The sequence below is a fragment of the Marmota monax genome, unplaced genomic scaffold (genome assembly GCF_021218885.2).
Source record: "Marmota monax isolate L192 unplaced genomic scaffold, Marmota_monax_Labrador192_F-V1.1 WCK01_AAM20220418_F8-fsc00021, whole genome shotgun sequence".
Classification (NCBI taxonomy): domain Eukaryota; kingdom Metazoa; phylum Chordata; class Mammalia; order Rodentia; family Sciuridae; genus Marmota; species Marmota monax.
This window is the reverse complement of record NW_026695228.1, coordinates 19,800,657-19,826,153: the sequence shown is the minus strand read 5'-3', so window position 1 is coordinate 19,826,153 and position 25,497 is coordinate 19,800,657. Positions and strand designations below refer to the sequence as shown.

Here is a 25,497-nt window from a genome sequence, read left to right as displayed (position 1 = left end):
TCTCTGCCTCTGCTTCCATGGCTGAGTCCCACAGGTTGTTAATTGGTTTCCTGAGATGAAATTTGCATAATTTAGAATCAGACTTTTTAATTGTTTTTTAAAAATAAATGACAGTGGAATGCATTACAATTCATGTTAGAATCAGACATTTTTTAAAACATTTATTTTTTAGAAGTAGTTGGACACAATACCTTTATTTTATTTATTTTTATGTGGTGCTGAGGATCAAACCCAGGGCCTCACATGTACTAGATGAGTGCTCTACTGCTGAGCCACAATCCCCGCCCAGATTCATACATTTTAAAGTGTCTAATTCAGTGGGATTGAGTACATTGACAGTGCTGTGCAATCATTATCTCTGTCTAGTTCCAGAATCTTTCAATACCTCCAAAGGAAACCCTGTCCCTATTAGCAGTCATTCCTCATTTCCTATCCCCCACACCTGGCGGCCACTAATCTACTTTCTGTCTCTGTGATTTGCCTGTTCTGGACATTTCATACAATACATGTCTTTTTGTGTTTGGCTTCTTTAACTTACCATAATGTTTTCAAGATTTACCCACATTGTAACATAAGTCAGTTATTCATTCCTTTTTTTTTATCTGAATTTTAAGGTTTTATTTCATGTTTTTATTGACTTATTTTAACTATACCTAATGGTGGGATTCATTGTTACATGCCCACATTGTAACAATCTAATTTGGCCAATATAATTCCTTTTTGCCTTCCCTACTCTTTATTTCTATTTTTTAAAAATATTTTTCACTATATATGGACACAATACCTTTATTTTATGTTTATTTTTTATGTGGTGCTGAGGATCGAACCCAGTGCCTCACACATGCTAGGCAAGCTCTACCACTGAGCCACAACCCCAGCCCCTCTCCATTCCTTTTTAAGACTGAATAATACTCCATTTATGGACATACCACAATTTGTTTGTATGTTCCTTATTTGATGGATACTTTGGTTGCTGCCTCCTTATGGCGAATGTGAATAATGATGCTGTGAACATGTGCAAGTTTTTGCTTGGATACCTATTTTCCATTCTTGGTTTTTCCCTTTCTTTGGGTATATGATCAGAAATGAAATTCCTGGGTCCTGTGGTAACTCTATATTTAACATTTGGATCTGCTAACTGTTTTCCACAGCAGCTGTGCTATTTTACATTTCTACCAGCAATGTATAAGGGATCCAGTTTCTCCACAGCCTTGGCAACATTTTCTTTTTCCTTTTCTTTTGTTATGTCAGCCTAATGGGTATGAAGTGGTATGTCATTGTGATTTTGATTTGCATTTCATAATGACTAATGATGCTGAGCATCTTTTCATGTGCTTGTGGGCCATTTGTTTATCTTTTTTGGAGAAATTCTGCTCAAGCCCTTCACCAGAAGGGAAATTTTAGGCCTTCCCAAGACCATTTCTGAGTCCACATGTTCACAGGGGGAGTGACCCTGACAATTAGAAAAAGAGATGTCAGCCTTGACCCGAGAAGGGGTGGGGGTGCAATGGTTTCTCAGTTGAATGTCTTCCAAAGAACCTTTTTGTGTATATGGAGCTGGCGATGGAACCCAGGGCCTCTCGCATGCTAGGCAAGCGCTCTACCACTGAGTCACACCTGAGCCAAAAGAAAAATGACTATGAAAGTGGGGAGGTGAAAGGGTAAGGAGGGGCCTGTCCTTAAGGGTGAGGGATGATCTAGCCCCACAGGGACCTTAGGTTGGGCCCTATCTTAGTGTGAGGGGGCTGTGCTCATAGCTGGTAGACCTTGGACCCCCTCACACTCCTATCCCACCTCCTAGATACAGAAGGCTGTGACCGTGGATGGCACAAGTTCCAGGGCCACTGCTACCGTTATTTTGCCCATCGGCGGGCATGGGAGGATGCAGAGAGGGACTGCCGCCGGCGGGCTGGCCACTTGACCAGCGTCCACTCAGCTGAGGAGCACAATTTCATTAACAGTAAGGACAGTGGGAAAGGGATCCCCCACCATCATGATGAGCAGGGGTGGCACCTGTCCCTTTGCCAGGGCATCCTCCCAGGGTCCCAAAAATATCACTTCTCCAAAGCTGTGATCATCAGTGCAAACCCGGAACACTCTTAATACACACGCCTGCTGATTCATTTGTGGATTCATAACTCACTTTTGTCATTCGCCAAGTATTAATGGAGCATGCGCTATGTGCCGGGCACCCGTTCAGGCACTGCAGCCCAGCGGTGAGAGAGACACTATTCTGTCTTCAGGGAAGGATGCTCTTGGGGGTGGGGTATAGATAAACAAGTAAATATCTAATTAGATAAAATTATATTATTTCATACTTACATTATTTTAGCACTCCATGTTTTACTTTAATATATTCTACACTATTTATTATACTATAATTTAATGGGTCCTACAGATAAATATAACAGAGCCAAGTAATAAAGGACCGCGAGGGTGCATCTGTGATGAAATGAGGACCCATTTCTGCAGAGACCGAGAGAAGAGAGTTTTGCATTAATTAAGCTTGGCACTTATTGATTTATTCATTATCCCTTCTGCCATTTGTTCATCCATCCGTTTCTTCACGTTGTTTCTTCACATTTCCGCGCCTTTGGTCCGGGGTTGATTCTTACATTGCTCATTCTCTGGTCCGCCCCTCTCTCTTCCTCCCCGGCCTCCCTGTGCGCCAAGCTGCTCATCCACCGCGGCCCCGCCTTGCTCTTTCTCGCCTCCGGGGTCCAGCGCAGCCTCCTGGGTGGCTCCTATTCCTCACTCTCTCCGGGCAAAGACGGGACAGTGCTGTGTTTATTCCGCCGTCGTCCTGCTTGTTTATGCCACAAACCGTGACAAAGCTGGAACCCAAGCCGGGCGCGGTGGCGCACGCCTGTAATCCCAGAGGCTCGGGAGGCTGAGGCAGGAGGATGGAAAGTTCAAAGCCAGCCTCAGCAAAAGCGAGGCGCTAAGCAACTCAATGAGTCCCTGCTTCTAAATAAAATATAAAAAAAAGGGCTGGGGATGTGACTCAGTGGTCGAGTGCCCTGAGCTCAAGCCCCTGTACTAAAAATAAATAAATAAATAATAAATCTGGAAGCTAATCGGAGCCCTTTGAGTGCCCCCTCCCCACCCCAAGGTACAGGGGCAGCCAAGGGCGGCTGCTAAGAGTGGGGTGAGGACGTCGCCTGTGGCCCACAGCCAGGCCGGAGAGGGGGTCCTGACCCTCCCGCTCCCCGATCTGGGGGAGGGGCTCTGGACTCTATAAGCACCCTATAAGCCCCGCGCGCACGCGCTCCCACTTCTCTCCCCTTCTTCCCCACGCAAGTCCAGCTCACCTCCGGGAACCAGCGCCTCCAGGCGGGGTCCTTCCCTCCCTCACAGGTCCCTCCGCCTTCAGCCCAAGAGGAGGCTGAAGGCGGAACCTTGGGTCCCCCTGGGTCCCCTGGGTCCCCCTGGGTCCTGTACTCGCGCCCCCGTCATCCCCACCTCCATCCCCTTTTCCCTGCGTGTCCAGCCCCCTCCAGGCCGGGAAGGGCATAAGTCCTTTTCCGCGGCCCAGCCTGGGAGTGCGGGGACTCCCAGCCCTCACGACACCCACCCCCACGCAGGCTTTGGGCATGAAAACACGTGGATCGGCCTGAACGACCGGATCGTGGAACGGGATTTCCAGTGGACGGACAACACGGGGCTGGTGAGTGGCGGTCCCTGTCCTCGGGTGGCTGAGCAGCGTGGGCGGTGCCCTCCGTTTACCCTCTTGGGCAAAGTAACTGCTAGTGTTCGTCCAAGGTCCCCAGGGACTCTATGAAGCTGGCATTGGCGAAGCGGCTTCAGTGAAGCCCCCGTCTTCACCCAAGTCTTCCCCAGCCAGGAAATGGCCCGCCCCGAAAGTTGCTGAAACTGCAAACCCGGGTCTCACTTCCCTTGGTCTCTCAGCCTGGTCTGTTAGCGGTTGTCACTCAAATTGTACCTTTTTTTCCACATCTCTCTCCCTTGGAAAATTTGAAAAATCTCTAACCTGGATCCCTGCAGCGGTCTCCCTAGCCATTTGCTACCTGCCCCTCCCCGCAGTCTGGAAAACAAACTTTTTTTGTTTTGGATTTTTGTTTTAAGACGGGTCTCATTATACTGCCCAGACTGGTCTGGAATTCCTGGGCTCAGGTGATCCCCTCGGCCTCCTGAGTAGCTGGGACCCAGGCGAATCAAGCATATCTGGCTGCAGCCTTTAAAAAAAATTGAGGTGAAATTTATAAACCAAAGAACTAGGGGGCTGGGGTTGTAGCTCAGTGGTAGAGCACTTGCCTAGCATGTGTAAGGCACTGGGTTCAATTCTCAGCACTGCATATGAATAAATAAAGGCCATCAACAACTAAAAATTTTTTAAAAAAACTAATCATGTTAAAGTGGCATTTTAGTAACATTCATAATATCATAACCACCACCTCCATCCAGTTCCAGAACATATTCATCACCCTAGAAGGAAACGCTGGCACACAGGAACCTTTAAAGAATCACACTTCAGGGACAGGGGAGTGGCTCAGTGGTAGATTACTTGCCTAGCCAGCATAAGGTCCTGGGTTCCATCCCCAGCAATGCAAAAATAAAAACAATTGAAAGACAGATGTTCAAACACACTGGTACCTGAATGTTCACTGTGTCCCTACAGCAGCCAACAAATGAGAACAGCCCAAATGCCTATCAACCAATGAATGGATAAATAAAATGGGGTCCATCCATATAATGGAATCGTATTCAACTATAAAGAAGAATAAACTCCTGATACATACTATAACATGAATGAACCTTAAAAACATCAGAGAAGCTGGGCACAGTGGTGCTCACCTGTAATCCCAGTGACTTGGGAGCCTGGGGCAGGAGAATTTTAAGTTCAAGGCCAGTCTCAGCAACTTCACAAGACCCTCAGCAACTTAGGGAGGCCCTGTCTCAAAAAGGGCTGGGGGTGTAACTCAGTGGTAAAGTGCCCCTGGGTTCAATATATATATATATATATATATTATATACACACACACACACACATATATATATATATATATATAATATATATATATTATATACACACACACACACACACACACATATATATATATATATATATATATATATAATAAGTAAGTGAAATAAACCACATATTGCATGATTCCCTTTATGTGACATCCAGAGGAGGTAAAGTTATAGAGACAAAAAGTAGGTTCATGTTTGCCAGCAGCTAGGGGCAAGGGAAATGGGAGCAATAGAAATGTTTTTCCTTAACTGGTGCAGAATTTTGCTTTGTTGTGATTAAAAAGGTCTGGTAGGGCTGGGGATGTGGCTCAAGCGGTAGCACGCTCGCCTGGCATGCGTGCGGCCAGGGTTCGATCCTCAGCACCACATACAAACAAAGATGTTGTGTCCACTGAAAACTAAAAAAATTAAAAAAAATAAAAAAAAAGGTCTGGTAATAGATGGTGGTGATAGTTACACAAAATTGTGAATGTAATTAATGCCAATGAACTTAAAAAGTAAGAGTGTTTAGAATGGTAAGTTTTATATATAGATTGTGGTTTTCTTAAAAAGTCCACCTCCTCCCTACTACCATTCTCTGGCCAGAGCCTAACTCCAGCATGCAGCCCCCCCACCCCCTGCCTCCATTCTGTTCCTGCCTCTGAGCCTTTGCAGTTGTTGTTCCCTTTGTTTGGGACACCATTCCCCATTTGGATTCTTTGCATCTTTGAGTCTTCACTTTTCCTGTTGGGCCTCCTCGAAATCCCTCCTGGACTTCCAGGCTGAGGTCACCTTTTGTTCAGCTACTTAGCTAACAGTGACTCATGGAGAAAGCAGGGGAAGGAGGCCGGAAGATCAGAGAGGGAGACACTGCAGGCTCTCAGCAGAGGGATGTGGCTCAGGTCACAGTGACAGCCACCCTCTCAATAGGCAGGGGAAGGCCCATTGTAGAGATGAGACCATTGAGTCCCTGCAAGTCTGAGGAGTCTGGCCAAGGGAATCTTGCAGGAGCCTGAGCTGGGACACAGGACACTGAACGATTCCCTGCTCCCTCTTCCTGAAGCAATATGAGAACTGGCGTGAGAATCAACCGGACAACTTCTTCGCGGGTGGCGAGGACTGTGTGGTGATGGTGGCGCATGAGAGCGGTCGCTGGAATGACGTTCCCTGCAACTATAACCTCCCTTATGTCTGCAAGAAAGGCACAGGTACCTGGCACCTCGCCCCCTCTTCCTTCCACCCACGTGCTCATTGGTTTATTGTTTTATTCAAGTTAGTGAATGTCAGCCCCCCGCCCTTCTCAGGAGCCAGCAGTGAGAGGAGTCCTGTTTCCTCCCATCTTCACCGATTCTGCCCATTTTCAAATGTTTTGTTCTTTATTCACCAAAGTGGTAAAACATAGTATCTCATTGTTGTCTCAGTTTGCATGTCTTGTTGGGGGGCACTGGGGATGGAACCCAGGGCATCCTGCTTGCTCAGCACATGTTCTACACTGAGCTAGGACCCTAGCCCCTTGCGCATCTTTAAGGATGAGAATTACCCACTGTTCGCATGTTGACAAGTTATTTCTGTGTTTTTTTTTTTCCTGTCATATGCCAATTCATCTCCTTTGCTTCATTTTCTGTTGCTTGTTGGTTTCCTTGATTTTTTTTCCACTTTTTTTCTTTTCTCTTCAATGCTGGGGATTGAATCCAGGATCTCATGCATACTACACAAGCACTCTACCACTGAGCTGTATCCATACCCCAGTTTTATTGATTTTTAAGAACATTAAAAATTTTTTAATTGTACACAATGTTTAAACTAACAAAAAAAAGTCCTTTTAGTTGGACACAATGCCTTTATTTTATTTATTTTTATGTGGTGCTGAGGATCGTACCCAGTGCTAGATGAGCACTCTACCACTGAGTCACGACCCCAGTCCCAATTTTTAAGAACTCTTTACACATGTAGGAAATCATTTGCACACATTTTTCTCTTTTCTTTTCTTTATATTTTTGTTTCTTCTTGCTTTCATTTCTTTGCCAGTTTTCATGTCCTTTCTCCTCTTTCATTTGCTCAGATAATTATTCTTTTTTTTTTTTCCTCCAGTACTGGGTGTTAAACCCAGGAACTCATGTGTGCTAGGCCAACTGAGCAGTACAGCACCAAATAAATCTTTTTTTTTTTTTTTTGTATAAGGGATTGAACCCAGGGGCACTTCACTGCTGAGCTACATCCCCCAGTCCTTTAAAAAAAAAAAAATATATATATATATATATATATTTAGTTGTTCAAGACCTTTTTATTTTATTTATTTATACGCGGTACTGAGAATCAAACCCAGTGCCTCACACATGCCAGGCAAGTGTGCTACCGCTGAGCCACAGCCCCAGTTCCCCCTCTTTTTAAAAATATTTTATTTCACTTGTAGTTGGACACAATACCTTTATTTTATTTTTATGTGGTGCTGAGGATCGAATCCAGCACCCCACATGTGTTAAGAGAACACTCTACCGCTGAGCCACCACCCCAGCCCCTGCTTTTTAAAAAATCTTTATTTTATTTACTTATTTATTTTTATGTGGTGCTGAGGCTGGAACCCAGTGCCTTGCACGTGCTAGGCGAGCACTCTGCCACTGAGCCACAATACACACCCCCCACCACCCCTTGTTTATTTTTTATTTTGAGACAGAGTCTCACTAAGTTGCTTAGGGCCTCACTGAGTTGCTGAGACTGGCTTTAAACTTGCAATCCTCCTTCCTCAGGCTTCCAAGCTGCTAGGATCACAGGCATGTGCCCCCAGCCTGGTTTCAGATAATTATTCTGTCTCCATCTCTTTCATTACTGTCATGCTCTGTCCTTGGCATCAGAATGGGAGCAGGGTTCATCATGAAGGTTTCTGCCCCTAAGGAGCTCCTGGTGGGGTGGAAGACAGAGACAGGTATGGCACCTTCTAGCCCTGTGAGATCACAGCTGCTGACCCACTGAGGGGAATATTAATCCCAACAACACATAAAACTAGGTTAGCCCCAGTCTTGGCCACTTCCCTAACTGGAGGTTCCTCTGTCCCCAGTGCTGTGCGGTCCCCCTCCAGCAGTGGAGAATGCCTCACTTGTGGGTGCCCGCAAGGCCAAGTACAATGTCCATGCCATTGTACGCTATCAGTGTGATGAAGGATTTGCCCAGCACCATGTGGCTACCATCCGGTGTCGGAGCAATGGCAAGTGGGACCGGCCCCAAATTGTCTGCACCAAACGTAAGTGGCTGCCTCCAGAGACCCCCTCCCCACATGGATTTACAACTGTTTGTGTTGGAATAAAACATCCCATTATTACCCACACTGATCTGGTGTAATGTCTGCCTGGTAATACAGCCTTGCGGATAAGTGGGAATTTACCAGCCCACCTAACGTGTCCTCCATCTGGGAGACCCACTGCCTCCAGCCACCCTGCTGTCATCAGCTTTTGCTCTTTTCCATTCCTGTTTCACTCTCTTGCAGCCAGACGGTCACATCGGATGCGGAGGCACCATCACCACCACCAGCATCACCACCAGCATCACCACCACAAATCACGCAAGGAGCGCAGAAAACACAAGAAACACCCAGCGGAGGACTGGGAAAAGGATGAAGGGAATTTCTGCTGAAGAATCAGGCAAAAGAAAGCACAGCCCCCTTTCCCACACCTGCTCTGGAGCTTCACCTGGGGAGACAGAGCCCAGAGAGAAACAAGAGGGTCTGGAAGTCCCTGAGCCCCAAGCCACACCCCCTACATATTATCCTTTGTAAAAAGCTCCTCTCTCCTCTTTCGTACATACACAAGGTCCTCTTGGCAGGTGTAGCCATGTGTCTGAAGAGTCCATTTTTGTCAGACTGAAATCTGGGAGCATCTCCCAGCTGAGGGAAGTGTAATCGGCAAAGATCATTCTTTGCCTTGGTTCAGTCTTTTGTTCATTGGGCTGATTGCCAGTTGTTGAAATAAGGCTTTGATGAGAGTGCAAGAATGTATGTTTGGATTCGAGCTCAAGGATTGCTTTTCACACCAGAGATTCAGGCTTAGTAAATGGTTGGTTGTCCTAAATCCAGGGTGAAGCCTTTGCTTAAGGTCACCAGCTTTAGGAGTAGAAGGCTAAACAGAAGCACACTGTTTGAACTTGATGACTGTTCTTCCTTCACCTTGGACTTCAGCCCAAGTTCGGTCTTTGGTGTTGGTGTGTAAACATAGTGTGGAATTCCCATGTATTGAATTTTAAGAGTATTTTTAGAAAAACCACCCTCCATGCCCTCAGAGTTTTGGGGGAGGATATTCACAGCAATATGTAGAGCCGGAGGGAAAGTGTATTGCTTACCCTCCCAGGTCTAGTCCAGGGCTGAGATTTGGTGGTTTTGCATGTGTGATGAATCTCTCACACACAAATGAGAGGATGTTTAGGGCTAGATAAGCCCGGATTTCTTCCACCTCCATCTCTCAGGGAGACAAAGAACCTCCTTCCTGGACCAGGAAGGTGCCAAGTTTTCTAACCCAGTGCCCACAAATACCCTTCCCTCAAGCAGACATTGGTAGTATCCCTGCCCTGGATCCCAACCCTCCCAACCTCTTCCCCATATCCAGCCATTGCCTGGTGGAATAGAAATGCTTAAAACTTGAAGTATTGACACCTACCTACAGTCATATTGTAGAGAGATGCACGGTGTTAAGACCGAAACACACATACACACACAAACACACACATTCTCACATTTTTCTCTCATAGTTTAAAAATTTTTTTTTAATGGGAAAGAACTCACCTAGCCTTCTGGCCTCAAATCCATAACCTCTTGAAGGCCTCACCAAGCCAGATGCAAGACCCAGCTCCCTGATCTCTGGCAGGAAAGATTGCAACTTTTTCTCCATGTCCATTGTCCACTTTCAGTTCCTTCAGTCTGGGTAAAAATCTGCAGATTAGTGTATTGGAAAAGGGCCTTGTGCAAGAAAGAAATATAAGCAAATGCATCGTCTACGTAGGGGCTCAGTAGAAATAAAATGTGTTAACTGAGCCTATATCCCTCCTGGGAAGTAATAAGCAGAGTTGACAGCTATGGAAGAGCAACCATGCTAAGGACTTACACACTATCTTGACTCTTCTCAACAGCTCAGTGACTTAGAAACCATTATTTTCTCATTTTATGTGACAAAACTGAGGTTCTTAAATACAAGGGAAAGGCACACAATTGAAGTCATGGCCAAGACCAAAAGAATGGTTTAGCCTGCTTCTGTCTGACTTCAAATACTGCTTTCTACTTTGGGGAAAGACAGTGAAAACATTCTCTTGTCTCTCTGTCTCTGAACTGGGGATTGAACTCAGGGGCACTTAACCACTGAGCCAGCCCTTTTTTTAATATTTTATTTAGAGACAGGGTCTCGCTGAGTTGCTTAGGGCCTCGTTAAGTTGCTGAGGCTGGTTTGAACTCATGATCCTCCTGCCTCAGCCTCCCGAGCCACTGGGATTACAGGTGTGCATCACCACACCTGGCTGTCTCTCTGTTATACACACACACACATACACACACACACTCAGATTTAAGAAATGGTTGAGAAGTATAATTTGGACCTTACCCTTGACCACAGTCTAACCTTCTCTGCTACAGACATTAGTCACTGTTCCCTCTTAACGTTATTGTTGAGAAAGCTCTAGTTTGTCCTCTTACTTTAATAACACTTCTTGTTTTAAAAAAGATAATAATAATAATAACAACACATCTTCAGCCACCCACATCGCAACAGAATTATCCTATGTTTGGGGAGACTGGGGATGCAACTTCTTGGGGGTCTCATTGGTGCTCCCTACCCTTGGGCCTCTTTGCCCTCTGCACCCCCAGCTCCATGGTGGAAGGGGGCTCTGGTCTTTTCTAAAGCGGGAGGTTTGTCTTTTGCTCTTTCCCTTTGGGATGTGCGTGTGTGTTTGCGTGTGCCACATGCGTGGCATACGTGTGAATGTGTGTGCGTGTGACTAGCTTTGGTTCTGCTGGTTTTGCTGTGAGCTACAGTGTTCTGTGGGTCTGTGATATCTGACACTGTGGACATTAATGTACTTCTTGGACATTTTAATAAAAGTTTTTTAACAGTTCAGCCTGCCTTTCATCTCCTGACACTTTAATTGATTCATTCACTCAGCATTTGTTTGCTGAGCAGCTATTATGAGCCATGTACTGTGCTAGGTACTGGGGAGATAGTGCTAAATAGGAGAGATATGATCCCTGGGTGGGTATCGGGGAATGCTTCCTAGAGGAAATAGACGGAATCTAAAGGAAGAGTAGCATTAATTAGACCAGGAGGGGAGAAAAGGAAGAGAATTTCATCAGCGGGAAGAATAAAGACAAAAGTCCCTTTTAAAAAATGTTCATAGGGGCTAGGGATATGGCTCAAGTGGTAGAGCACTTTCCTAGCATGCATAAGGCACTGGGTTCGATCCTCAGCACCACATAAAAAAAAATAAAATAAAGGTATTGGGTCCACCTATAATTAAAAAGTAAATATGTTTTTTTTTAAATGTTCATAGATAGAAACCATTAGGGAAGGGAAAGGAGACACGGAGATGTGGAGAGGGAAGGGCCATAGAAGGCAGTGGTGGGATGGATAGGATATATGCATGTATGGAAACGTCACAGTGAGACTCAATGTAAACAATTAATAGGAGTTAATATTTATAATATAAGGCACAAGAGGGTTCATAACTCATCTGAAAAACAGCAATGAGCTTATAGTGGCTGAAGCAGAGTTAAAGAGGCAGAGAGTGAAGAGAGAGAGGTCAGAGGGTCAGAGGCAAAGGGTCAGCCATTCAGGGCCATGTGAAGGAATTTGGGCTTTAATTATAAAAGCAATAATGGTGTCGGATGTGATGGTGCACGTCTGTGATCCCAGCAACCCAGGAGGCTGAGGCAGGAGGCTCACCAGTTCAAAGCCAGCCTCAGCAACGGTGAGGTGCTAAGTGACTCAGTGAGTCCCTCTTTCAAAGTAAAATATAAAAAGGGCTGGAGAGGGGTTGGGGTTATAGCTCAGTGGTAGAGTGCATGCCTCGCATATGAGAGGCACTGGGTTCGATCCTCAGCACCACATAAAAATAAATAAATAAAATAAAAATAAAGTATTGTATCTATCTTAGAAAAAAAAATAGGGCTGGAGAGGCCTGGGGCTATCGTTCAGTGGTAGCATATGTGAGGTCCCTGGTTGGATCCTCAGCACCATATAAAAATAAGTAAATAGAATAAAGATATTGTGGAAAAATATTAAAATGGGGAGGGCTGGAGATGTGGCTGTGTGACTAAGTGCCCCTGGTTTCAACTCCTGGTACCAAAAAATTATTAAAAGTAATTTAAAAAATAAAAGCAATAGTGTCAAGAAAAAAAAATTAAATATCCACCATAAGCAAGGTCAGAAGACAAACGAAAAACCTGGAAAACAATTTTTCAAATCAGAGGTAAAGGTCTTACTGCCTTCTTTATAGAGCACCTAAAGATCAATAAGCAAAGACTAATAATCCAATAGTCAAACAGGCAAAATATATAAGCAAATAGTTCACAGAACAGGAAATACCAGCTCTTCAGCTACAACATATGCTCCACAAAATAATGCACATTTTTCAAAACATAAAAGAAAGGGCATATAAATAAAAAGGAATAAACAAGTCTAACCAGAGGGCCTTGCATAGATCAGTGACAACAGTGTGCCCAAGGTCAAAATCAGTTGTGGTAGTGGGATGTTTAGTTTGCCCATGAAAAATCTCAAGTGACAACATTTGAGAGATCATCTTCACCTCACAGATTGGCCAAGGTCAAAAGTGAAAATAGAGCCAGGCACAGTGATGTATGTGTGCCTGAAATTCAAGCTACTCAGGAGGCCAAGGCAGGAGGATCACTTAAGCCCCAGAATTCCAGGCTCACTTGAGCAACATAACCAGATCATGTCTCCAAGAAAAAAAAAAAAAAGTGACAACACCCAATGCTGGCAAGGATGTGTGAAACAGGTGAGTGTCCATTAATGGCAGAGCATCAACTAATCCTATCTCTTAAGAAATAGAGACCAATATAAAAACACAACTTTGATCTCTTGAGCAAACAACTCCTGAGATGATCTTCCAGCCTTTGTGTGAGATGATGTGAATGCTTATTACTAACAACAACAACAAAAGAAGTGGTGGTACACATCTGTAATACTAGCTGCTCAGGAGTCTGAGGCAGGAAGATTGCAAGTTTGAGGCCAGCCTGGGCAACTCAGTGAGACTTGGTCTCAAAATAAAATAAGAGCAGGTGGTGTAGCTGAGTGGTAGAGCACTTGCCTGGTATGCACAAGGCCGTGGGTTCCATCCCCAGCATCATCAAAAAAAAAAAAAAAGAGAGAGAGAGAGAGAGAGAGAGAATGGAGGAGGTCTTTATATGTTGACAAGAAACTTACTAAAAAATTTGTAGGGCGGGAGTTGTGGCTCAGTGGTAGAGCACTTGCCTAGCACATGTGAGATACTGGGTTCGATCCTCAGCACCACTTAATAAATAAATAAAGTTATAAAAAATGTTTAAAAATAAAATATTTTAAAAACAAATTATATATTGGGCCAAGCACCGTGAGGCATGCCTATAATCCCAGCAATTTAGAAGGCTGAGGCAAAAGGATCACAAGTTCAAGGTTAGCCTCAGCAACTTAGCAAGGCCTTAAGCAACTCAGCACGACACTGTCTTGAAATAAAAACCAAAGGACTGGGGATGTAGCTCTATGGTAAAGTGTCCCTGGTTGTGTGTGTGTGTGTGTGTGTATGTGTATGTGAGTGAGAGAGAGAGAGAGAGAGAGAGAGAGAGAGAGAGAGAGAGCACATTAATGGTCATAGCAGCATTATTCACAATAGCCCAAAGTGGGAACATTTCAAATATCCATCAACAAATGAATAAATAGCATGTGCTACCTACAGGGGACCAGGATTGACTCAATGGTAAAAGTGCTTGCCTAGCATGTGTGAGGCCCTGGGTTTGAGCTTCAACACACACACACACACACACACACACACACACACATGGAATATATAAACTGTTGGCTTTCTGTTACGGTTTCAAAATACCTGAAATAATCAATTTATGGGAAAAAAATTATTTTGACTGGTGCCTTCAGCTGATGGTCTCCTGGCCCTTGTGTTTGGGCTTGTGGAGGCACAGTAAGTACATCATGGCAAGGTGGAAGAGGTTACTCACCTCCCAGTGGTTTGGAAACAGAGAGACAGGAGGGGCCAGAGCCTGTCTCCTGCCAGGGCACGACCCCCAAAGGCCCAACTTCCTTCCACTAGGTCCCTACCTCTGTGGGGAGCCACTCCAAATGCACGCACCTTTAAGTCCTGATGCACCAAAGGGACCTGAAAGGTCACTGTAGTCTGGCGCTATAGTGCCATGATTGGTGACTCCGTCTTTTCTCTCCCTCAGGTTAGCCTTTTCCCAAGACTAACAAGGTGAGGCCCTAGGAGAAGGTGACACCCAGAGGGGTTGAGCTACACTCATCTGTCACTTTGTAATCCTACCCCTTTGCCCTTTTTGGAATACAGTGCTCCATGGAACCTCCCCGGTGTGTTCCCTACGTAAGAATAAAGAATTCCGGTGGCTCTCTCTCTCTTTTCACAGACTCCTAAGGTCGGTGGAAGACCAGTCACAAGACCCAAAGAAAAAGGTATTTCTCTGTCTCTGTGTGGTTATTTCATGCAGCCCAATTCACCTGGAGTGACCCAGAGTGTTTAGTCGTGAGATGTGACGTACCTCCTCAATGTTCCAGCACCTCCCCACAAGGTCACAGGCTGGGGACCAGGCACACGGGCCTGTATCCAACCACAGCACATACCAGGAAACATTACTCATAAGGAGAAATGAAGTGTTGATCTGTGCTAGCATGTGGACCAACCTTGAAAATATTATGCAGAATGAAAGGAGCCAGAAACAAAAGACCATATGTTGCATGATTCCATTAATAGGAGATATCCAGAACAGGCAGACCATGGAGACAGAGAGCAGATGAGCAGTTGCCAAGGCGGTGGAGGAATGAGGAGAAACTGCTTAATGGGTGAGGAGGTTTCTTTGAAAATATCTTGGATCTAGGTAGAAATAGATGGCTGCACAATACATAAACATCCTAACTGCCTGTCAATCAATCACTTCAATTTTTTTTTCCAGTTTTTTTGGGGATGGAACCCAGAGCCTTGAACAGGCTAGGCAAGCAATCGGTCACTGAGCCACGTTGCCAATCCCTGAATTGTTCACTTTAAAATGTTATTTATTTATTTTTTTAAAAATCTTGAGACAGAGTCTCCCTCTGTTGCTGAGGCTGACCTTGAACGCATAATCCTCCTGCTTTAGTCCTCCACCCTCAGAGCTGAGATTATAGGCATGCATTACCACTCCTGGATTAAAATGATTAACTTTATATTATGTTCTTATGTCATTTTACTATATCAACATGATTTTGTGGTTTTGTATTGATGTTTTTATGTCGTTATATTAATGTAATTTTATGTTGCTATGTTTTTCTGTTAAAATGGTGAGTTTTATGTATATTTTGCCACAATAGAAGAAAGTATGTGTTGCACACTATCACAAGTAAAAATGGGGAAAAGAAATGATACAGTCAGCTCTCAATACTCAAAGATTCAACTAACTGTAGACTGAAAATATTTGGAGCAGCTGCATATGGTGGTGCACACCTATAATCCCAGTGGCTCTAGAGGCTGAGACAGGAGGATTGCCAAGTTCAAAGCCAGCCTCAGCAATTTAGCGAGGCCCTAAGAAACTTAGCAACACCCTGTCTCCAAATACAATATAAAAATTGGTGGGGGTGCTGGGTTTGTAGTTTAGTGGTCCAGTGCTTGCCTACCACATGTGAGGCACTGGATTCAATCCTCAGCACCATAAAAATACATACATACATTCATACATAAAAATAAATAAGTAAAATAAAGTTTTAAAATGGGCTGGGGATGTGGCTCCATGGTTAAGTGCCCCTGGGTTCAGTTCCCAGTATCAAAAAGGGGAAAAAAAGAAAATATTTGTGGCAAAAATTGTGTCATAGACGCACTCCTGTAATCTCAGAGGCTCGGGAGGCAGAGGCAGGAGAATCTCAAGTTCAAAGCCAGTCTCAGCAATGGTGAGATACTACACAACTCAGGAAGACACCATCTCTAAATAAAATACAAAATAGGTCTGGGATGTGGCCCAGTAGGATGTGGACCCTGAGTTCAATCCCCCATACCCCCCAAAATTGTATCATACTAAGTATATATAGACTTTTTAAAAAATATTTATTATTTTTTAGTTATAGGTGGACACAATATCTTTATTTTATTCTTTATTTGGTGATAAGGCTCAAACCCAGTGCCTCATTGCATGCTAGTGCTCTACCTCTGAGCCCCAACTTTATTTTTGTCATGGTTCCCTAAAAACTCAGTATAACTATTTTCATGTCATTTACATTGTATTCAGTATTATAAGTCATGTAGAGCTGTTTTTAAATTATATGAGAGACTATGTAGGTTCTATGCAAATTATGCTATTTCGTATGAAGAACTTGAGCGTCTTCAGATTTTGGGATCCATAGGGAGTCCTGGAACCAATCCCCTGAGAATACCAAGGGTTGGATGTGTATGCATGGTTGTTTGATTGCTGGAATGAGCACAAACATTTGGGTAGTACATGCAAGAAACTTCAGATGTCTCTAGGATATGAACTGGGAAGTAGAGAACAGGAGAGAGATATTTCTGAATATCTGGTTTCAGGAAGGTTTCTATTCAGGATGCCATTTCTTAGAGGAGTCTTGAGACCTGCACCTTAACATCATAGAAACCCCTGCAGAAGGAAGGTTCCCTGTGCCCATTCAGTCCATCAAAATCCCTGGGACTGGGGTTGGGGTTGTGGCTCAGCAGTAGAGTGCTCACCTAGCATGTGCGGGGCACTGGGTTTGATCCTCAGCACCACATAACAATAAAATAAAGGTATTGTGTCCAACTACAATTAAAACAAAATATTAAAAAAAAAATCCTCCCGGGGGGCTGGAGTTGTAGCTCAGCGGTAGAGCGCTTGCCTCATATGTGTGAGGCACTGGGTTCGATTCCTAGCACCACATATAAATAAGCAAATAAAATAAAAAGTTCATCAACAACTAAAAAAATATTTTAAAAAAATTCCCCAGGACTAAGTTTTGGCTTGCACAGGTCCATGCCCCCACTCCTAGACCAATCAGGGTTGCCCAAATGATGAGTCATAGCATTCATTGGCCAAGCCCAAAGAAAATGAAGTCAGCCACTTGCAACTTTCTTGGAATGAGAAGGAAATTTACATACTCAAGGGAAAACAGGAAGCTCCAATACCTGAATGGGAGAAGGGACACCAATAGCAATGAGGCATAAAAGCAGACCAAACCCCATGCACTCATCTTTGGAAACGTGCCCCTTACCATTACCCAACTGCGGGAAGCTAAGGCCCAGCTGGAACCCCTAGCCACCTAATCAAGTTGCTGGACCCTTACTTAAGATGAGTGGTTGGGGTGGGGCTGGGGCACAGTGCTAGAGTGCTTGCCTAGCAGGTGTGAGGCACTGGGTTTGATCCTCAGCACCCCTTAAACAAATAAAATAAAGATACTGTGTCCATCTACAACTAAAACTATATATGTGTGTGTGTGTGTGTGTGTGTATGAATTTTTTTTTAAGATGAGGGGTCTGCGTCTCTGGAAGGTCTGAAGGATGTGTTAGATGGACCACCCCAATTTTACAACCAAATCAGAATTTTTACACTTTTGTTTTACTTCTGGCTTTGCCTTTGCCCTAGAAATTTTCCAGGCTTCTCTGAGCCCTTCCCTGCCCGCTACTCCCATGCCTGGGAAACTTTGCAACTTTATTGCCTTCCTGGGACGGGAACTTAAATCAGTTTCAACATTTAATGCCCTGGGTATTATCAAAGACCATCAGGGCAGTTAAGAAGCAGCAGCCCTGTGTGGGGTGGCTCGAGGAAGAGGAAGAGCATGTGGACAGGGAAGGGAAGGGAAGGGAAGGGAGAGATATCTTCTGCCACATGGATCAAACCCAGTGCCTGAACCCAGTGCCAGAGCTGAAAACCAAGCTCCTCCAGCCTGGAAACATTTTGATGATCACAGAGCATTTCTGAAGCAATTACTCACCAGCTGCTTCATTTTCTCATTCATCAAAAGAAACTGATTTATTGAACCCCTGCTGTATGCTTTGCACTGGAGGGATTTTAGAACAACCCTGGTATAGAGAAGGAAACAGGCTCCGAGGGGTTTTGTCACTTGGTCACACAGTGAACAAGAAGATGATGTGGGATTCGACCACAAGTCCACCTGGCTCCAAAACTCAGAGATGGGTTTCCTAGAGATGGAAGTGACAGTAAGAAGCCCTCCAGGTGGGATGCCAGGGCATTCCAGGCAGGCTCAGAGCTGGAGTATCCCACAATGGGGTGGCCTTGTCCATGGATCATCTCCAGGATCTGGCTCTCAGCACTGGGGAGTCTGGCTGATCTCTTAGCACAAATCACCCCTTAGAACCTGGTGGATTTTGAGGTTTAAGAAATATTCCACCCTCCTGGATCTCTAAGGAGGGAAATATGGGCAGGGGTCAGGAAGGAGTGCAAACTGGGTGAGAATGGGGATGGAGTCTCAGAACAAAAGGGTAGCTCACTGCTTGCACAGCTCAAAGGGCCAGGGCATTCCACAGCCTCAGTTTCCTCCTCTGTACAGCGGAAATCAAAAGCCCAGTGTTGCAAGGGTGTCTCATGCACAGCTGCTGCCTGGCATATAGTTAGCGTGGGATCGGAGGGTGAACAGCAATTCCAGAAGTTCAGCCCTCTCTGGGCCTGGGCCTATCTGGTGAAGGGGCAATCATGGGGCCCCTGTTGGAACATGGGAGGAGCCTCAATAGGAGGAACCCAGGGCATCCCATCCAAGGTGAGAAGTTCCTGAGAGGTGGGAGGTCAGTTGTCATAGAGACCACATTGACAGTCTCTATGGTGTCAGCTTGGTGGGGCAGGACCCTGTTGTAGAGGGAAAGCCTAGGGGGACAGGTGTTCTGTTACCTCAGACACCAGAGTTTGGTCTCCATGACAACAGCTGTGAGGTCCAAGCTGCCTTGGAGAGGAACTCAGAGGGCCATAAGGAGCAGGGTGCAGCCTGGGAAAGGGGCAGCCTGTTTCTATGGTGAGAGCTAGAGAACCAAATTTGCGACAGCCCAGGGACAATTGGGGGAGAGTGGTCTCCATGGTGGTTGGTCAGGGTGAGTACAGTCTGAAGTAGAATTGTAGGTCTCTGGGGTGCAGGCCAGTGAGATGAGAAATGTGTTGTATCCATGGTTACAGCTGGAGGAGGGAGGCACCATCTCCACAGGTGTAAGTGACTGAGGTGTGACTTTAGATGACAGGTATAAGTTGGACTGATGGATCTGCTTGGTGACAGTGGGAACCTAGACAGTTGGTTTCCATAAAAAATGACAAGAATCTTTGGTGACAGCCCATTAGGGGTCTGGGGTGGGTTGTGAGATGGGTTTGGTCTCCCTCCAGAGAAATATCTGAGGGATGGGGCATGGCCACCACTCAGGGTATATTGACAGTCATAGTGATGACAGATGAGAATGTTCTCCCATGACACTGGAGAGGTGGGACTGTCCTCCACAGTAACCTAGGAACATGGCCTGTTTACCCTAGAAACTTTAGGGGGTTCTCAGGGGATAAGGAGAGAATGGAAATATCCAATCTCAGAGTCACAGTGGGGGAGAGGAAATGCCTGAGCCCATAGTGCCCATGTGTCCACTGGAGCATGGTCACCTGGGGAACCCTGAGGTTTCTGTTTTCTCTCCGGGTGAGGGAGAGGGGATCTGGTATACAGATGACCTCAAAGGACCAGTTTTCAGTCTCCAGGGAAATGCTGAGAATGTGTGGCCAGTCTTCAGATAATCCCGGGGGTCCAGCCTCCAGGCAACCAAGGGGGCCATCCGTTTGTTTCCAGGAGGCCAAAGAGGGATGGCCAGTCTCCAGGAAACCGTGGGTTCTGTTGGCCTCCCAGTTTCCTCAGGGAGTGTGGCACTTCTCCTGAAGTAAGTTGGGGAAAGGGAAAATCCACTGTCCAGGAAAGGAGCGTTTGGCTAATCTCCGGAGGACTGGCCAGTCTCAAGGGACCCGAGGGGTGTGGTTAGTTTCGAAGAGACCACAGGGAATGTGGCCAGTCTCCAGGAGACCTCAAGGGGTGTGGTTAATGTCCAAGGACCGCAAGAGGCTTGGTCAGACTGCAGGGAACTGCAGGGGTGTGTCCACTGTCCAGGGAACCTCAAGGGGGTGTGGTCCATCTCCAGGGACCTCAAGGGGGAAAACCCATCTTCAGGGACTTCAGGGGCGTCTCCAGTGTCCGGGGGACATCAGGGCACTCGGCCATTCGCCAAGTTCCCCCAATCGTCCCCTCTCCTGGGTCTTAGACGCGCAGCGGGGTCCAGGCAGCTGGGTCGCGTGCGCCTCCAGCCCAGCCACCGCCGCCGGCCCAGCCCCAGCCCCAGCCCCCGGGAGCGGGATCCGGTGCGCCCGGTGCGCGGTAGCAGTAAACGCCAAAGAGGCGTCGGGAGGCATCTGGGAAGCCTAGGCTGCGCACGCCAGGCCGGAGACCTCCGCAGCGCGCACGCGGGTTCACGATGGGGTAGCGCGCGCTTCCGTCGGCCAGCCAGCCCGCGGTGCAGCGGTCCAGCAATTGCAGCTTCCAAGCGGCGAACAGCTGGCCCACCTTGGCCACTGATGCACCGCGCGCCGCACATGCACGCGCTGCTCCGGCGAAAGGCACAGGCCGCAGCGGCTTCAGGAAAAACACGCGTCCTGTGGGGGTGACATAGGAGATGGAATGTTAGGACCGTTCCAGGGTCTTCGCCTGGGGTTCAGGATCCCACCCTCCTGCAGCTGAGGACTCCAGGGACATTCCCTGTATCCAGGGACCCCAGCCTCCGCCTGCGCAATGTTGGTGCCAGGTAGCCTTTGACTGTCGCGGGACAGGGGTACTCTAGTTGCCACAGCGGAGGGCTGGATAGTGACGAGATTGCTTGGGGCAGAGCCTACGCACCCGGGAGGTTGGACGTGAAGCAGAAGGCGTCATATCGTTCTTCAGCATTATGCCGATAACCGTAGTTGCGCACGCCGCCGCCGTTGGCTCCGCCACCCGCCCCGGCGTTCCCGGCCCCGTTCAGGCCGCCGCAGGGTTCCCGAGGCTGGCTCACCGGGTACTGCACGGAGCCGTCGCGCAACCAGCCTGCGTTGCACCAGTCCAGGCCATCGCGCCAGGCCGCGTGCAGCTGCTCGGCAGACGCCAGGATACCGTCCTGCTCCGCACACGCGCGCTGAGCCTCCGCGAAGGTCAGCTTGTAGCGGCCTCCACGGGGGTGATAGGGGAAGACCACGCCTAGGGGAGGGCACAGGGATTCAGCCAGGGTCCCCTAGCACGCCCCATCCACCTGACATCTCCGATGCCCTATGACCTATTTTACCTGAACCTTCAAGTTCCTTCCTCTCTAGCCTCAGATCGGATCCCACCACACCTTTCCCCAGCTCACATCCATTATGGCTACTTTAACCTTAAATTCTGGATTTATTTGACCCTCCCCCGAACATACTTAATTGTGTCTGTCCCTCTCCCACCGTGGAGACTGTTTCTCATGATTTTTTATACCCTTTTCCACCTGTCAAACTCATAGTCTTCGGTCAAAAGCCAACTCCCAAACCCTCCTCTATTGGGTCTTATGTGTCTCTGACATCCCACAGGCACTGAGTCCTTCCCACTGGTCTAGTCCCAAGCCCACAGATCTAGGAATGTCTGTATGCACTGCAGGATTCCCTAAGACTGGGAGCACCTGGAAGGTTGACCCAGGGTGAAAAACCCCATTTGATTCACCAGCATTGTCCAAGATAGTATCCGTTAATTTTCCTTCCCCCTTCAGTTCTTATGAACCGGTTCCTCATTGGACTCACAATCAATGCAGCTCAAAAGCGCTTTGTGTTTGCACCGGTCTTGGGTGAGTTGAATACTTTAAGCAAACCCAGACGGCAGCCAGGGGCCAGGGAGAAGACCTGGAGCCTGACAAGAGATTGAATCTGGACTCTCCTGCTCATAAGCATGTGCCCTGGGCAAGGCTTTATCTAACCTCGCTGAGCCGATGGCCCATCTGCTGGTAATAGCTGTCACCCTTGGGGTTTGGGGAAAATTAAATGAGAGACTCCAGAGAGCTCTTCAACTAAGTGGCTGGCACATAGAATGCCTAATAAAGAAGAGCTGCTGCTACTGTTGGGATTTGTTATTGTTAGAAAGTTCTGCAAGTGCGGGGTCCCTGAAATCTCTCCTAGAATCTTCTAGGATTCTAGTGGTCTGAATCAGGCAAACAGGTGTGTGTGTGGGGAATTCTTCAGATACAAACTCTATCTCTCAGCTCCATGGTCAGCCAATCAGAGGGGCCCATCTCTTAGACACAGAGATTGGCTCACAGATAGGCACATGATTCAAGGTGGTCCAATGAGAAACAACTCTGAGACTCTAGCTGAGTCTTCCAGGAAATCTCTTGTTAAGCAGTGAGGGTAGAAGCCTGGCATTAGGATTGGGGTTCCTTTGGGTTTCATAACAGAAAAACTACCCAGCAAAGCCCATTCAGGAAGCAGAGACAAGAGATGAATTTCTGACTTAGTACCAATACTTGGATCTCACTGTACCTGAACCTTAACTATCCCAGGATTCTCAGTGTCCTTCCTATTAACACTTTTTAACTGAATTATTCTTTCTGGGGGACTCTTGTGTCAGGTAGCATCCCTGGCTTCTCCCCACTAGCTGTCAATATCACTCCCATTCCAAATATAGCAACCTAAAATGTCTCAAATCGCCCTCATCAGAACCATTGCTCTAACCCAACAAAATCTCTAAATTTCTTCAAGTCAACTTGATTTGAATTCCGTCCCTTGCAATCTCCCATTCTCTCCTCCCTTGGTAGTAAGCTCCATCCTGTCCATGTGCTGGTCACCTTCCAGGTCCAGCTTGACCATGCCAGCGTCATCTTCCAGCTCATTGGTGACCTCGCACTCGTAGCGCCCATAGTCCTGCAGGGTGACATTTCGGAGGACCAGGGAGGCATCCCCCGGCCCGTCGTTCTGCAGCTCTGCCCGCCCGCGGTAGCTGCCGAATGCCCGGTGCTGGGGACCCAGTGCCACGAAGACGTCGGCGAAGGCCAAAGGATCCACCACCTTTGTCCACTTGAGGCGGACGCCATCGTGGCCGTGAGCAGCTGCCTCGTAGTGATAGCGGCAGGGCAAGACGATGGTGCCACCCCGGTGGCTTACCACTTGCCCAGGTGCCGTCTGCACCACCACTGAGCCCGACTCACCCTCTGTAGGGCAACCAAGCAAGGTTCAGAGAGGAGGGGTCTAGGAGCGGGGCGGGGAGTGTAGGAAGAAGATTTGGGTGAGCATCAGGGGATCAGAAAGGTAAAGGGGCTCAGGGAGGGGCCAGGGGCTCAGGTGGGGGGATGGGGGTACCGTGGCTGTCAGCAACGCGCTACCCTGCGGCCGCGTCTGCGCAGCCGGGTGATCACTCTTGGCCATAGCTCCTCAGGGGCAAGACCCGCTTCCGCGGCCCGGACTCACCCAGCACGTGCACGACCTTCTTTCGGCCGCGCTGCGCCTCCACCGAGGCGGTTAGCAGCAGTATTCCCCAAACTGCGGCCGGGAGCACGCCCCGCCCAAGGGCCGCCGGAGCGCACACCTGGGGACACAAGGTGCTCAAGCCAGCTTCGAGCAGCCTTTGCCTTTTAGAGGACTGTCTGCCATCCCCGCGAGGACTTCTCAAATGCCCAGGCCCCTACTCCGGCCAGGGTCCCAGAGGACTCCCCCAAGGGGAGTGTTGGGAGGCCCCTCCCCTGCACCCTGGCTCCTGAACTAAGCCCAAGCCCCTGGACTCATCCTCCCTTAGACCTGCCCCAGCACCCCGCCTGACCCCCTACCCCAACTCAGGTGGCTCAGAGCCCCGCCTCCTCCTCTCTGGGGCCGGGCTCTGGAGTGGGGAGGGGAGGAGCTGGAGCCGCGGTAGCAAGGTTATCCGTGCGCCAGGAGACTGCAGCAAACCGGGCCGGGACGGGAGCGCGGGGGGTGGGGTGGCTGGAGACACAGGGAACGACACGGGGCTGGGGGCTGGGGAGAACAGGGACAGAAAGAACCGAGAGAGAGACGGAGACAGACATGTTGGAGGGAGAAGAGACCACGAGAGGCGCAGAGACAGAGATGAGGAACGAGAGACATGGGTGGGGGAGAGACAGAAAAAGAGACAGGGAGAACATCACCACCCACCCCGGAAAAAGGGGAAAGAAAGGTAGAAGGAGGCACAGAGGGGAGCAGAAAAAGGGACAGATACAAGAGGGTGAAAGAGAACAGAGAGACTGGGAAGAGAAATACTGAAGGGACAGAATCGGACACAGAAGCCCAGAAACCGGGGGGATCAGGGACACACTACCAGCCTGGGACCTGCTCCGGTGGCCGCACTCACCATCCTGCCCGCGCGGCCCCAGCCGAGCGGCCCCTGCGCGTCCGGACTGCGCGCTCCCCGCACACCAGGGAAGGACTGGGCAGGTCCCGCAGGGCGGCGCAATCCCGGAGTCTGCCTGCAAGGGGAGGAGGGAGGCCGGCGGGGGGGGGGTTGTTAAAGGCGACGCAGCTACGCGGCTTGGTGGAAAGGTGGGCCTGGGCACTGGCTGAGGAAGGACTGCTCTTCGTAATGAGTGCGTAGCCACGTCCCTGCCCTGTCCCTCAAACTCTTGAGCTTCTTTCTGTTTAATCATCTTTAAAATGGAATGGGACCGGAAGTCCGGGATCTTCCATCCAGGACACCTGCCTTGGCAAGAGTTGGTGAGTGACTCGGTTAAGGAGCTTGACCTACAGACTTCAGTTTGCCCATCTGCCCTTTAGGTGACCATCCTGGAGTGGTGAAGGCCCCATAATAATCATACTCTAGCATAGGGACCTCGAGCGACAGGTTCAAGTCCAACTCTGCGCTCCTCACTGTGGGACCATGGAGGAGACCTTGGCCTCTCTGAGCTGTTTCCATCTCTGGGAAATGGCAATTTGGTTCTTTAAAGATCCAATAGTTCTACACACACACACACACACACACACACACTAGGTACCTAGTAGTACACGTAGGGGCAAGGAGCAAGGGATTCTGATCAAGTCCCTGATTCCCTTGAGTTTAAGTCAAAGGCCTAAGCCTGGCCCTTGACCCAATTTAAAAAATGACAAACCAAGAAATGGTAAGTCCTCCCTGCAACTTCTTGGCTGCCTCTCTGATCTGTTTCCCCTAAAATGAGCCCAAGCCTACTGTATAGAAGAAATTATAGATTCTGTGGTCTCACCTGGTGGGATTTAGTCCCCAGCTCAGTTGTGCCCAAGACATATGACCTAGGACAAGGACCTTCACTTCCTACAGCCTCTGTTTTCCCATCTGGAATATGGGTGAAATCCAGCATGTAATACTTGATATG

At 47.8% G+C, this 25,497-nt stretch overlaps 2 protein-coding genes across 2 annotated transcripts in view; one reads left to right on the top strand and one right to left on the bottom strand.

Moving 5' to 3' along the window:
- The window catches only part of Ncan (neurocan), a 29,005-nt gene extending 17,942 nt beyond the window's left edge, over nt 1-11,063 (top strand). Inside the window, exons 11-15 of the mRNA XM_058576571.1 lie at nt 1,802-1,960; nt 3,585-3,667; nt 6,038-6,182; nt 8,030-8,212; nt 8,456-11,063. Of these exons, the coding sequence (XP_058432554.1) occupies nt 1,802-1,960; nt 3,585-3,667; nt 6,038-6,182; nt 8,030-8,212; nt 8,456-8,601 (716 nt within the window). The 3' untranslated portion in view covers nt 8,602-11,063. The remainder of the gene's footprint in view (nt 1-1,801; nt 1,961-3,584; nt 3,668-6,037; nt 6,183-8,029; nt 8,213-8,455) is intronic.
- A 7,073-nt stretch (nt 11,064-18,136) lies between these two features.
- Nucleotides 18,137-24,584, bottom strand: Hapln4 (hyaluronan and proteoglycan link protein 4). The gene is made up of 5 exons (XM_046436964.1): nt 24,507-24,584; nt 23,612-23,729; nt 22,993-23,355; nt 21,054-21,389; nt 18,137-20,812 (listed from the first exon to the last, which is right to left on the bottom strand). Exons 1-5 carry the CDS (start codon nt 24,507-24,509, stop codon nt 20,421-20,423), a joined length of 1,212 nt encoding a protein of 403 aa, XP_046292920.1. The 5' UTR covers nt 24,510-24,584; the 3' UTR covers nt 18,137-20,420.
- Nucleotides 24,585-25,497: the final 913 nt, after the last annotated feature.

Bases quoted from the DNA above. Each gene is read 5' to 3' on its own strand.
- Hapln4 (XM_046436964.1), bottom strand. The intron at 23,356-23,611 runs GTGAGTCCGGGC...GTTGCCCTACAG, and splicing joins GAAGGTCGTGCACGTGCTGG to AGGGTGAGTCGGGCTCAGTG. The intron at 20,813-21,053 runs GTGCGTAGGCTC...TCACCCCCACAG, and splicing joins CTTCACGTCCAACCTCCCGG to GACGCGTGTTTTTCCTGAAG.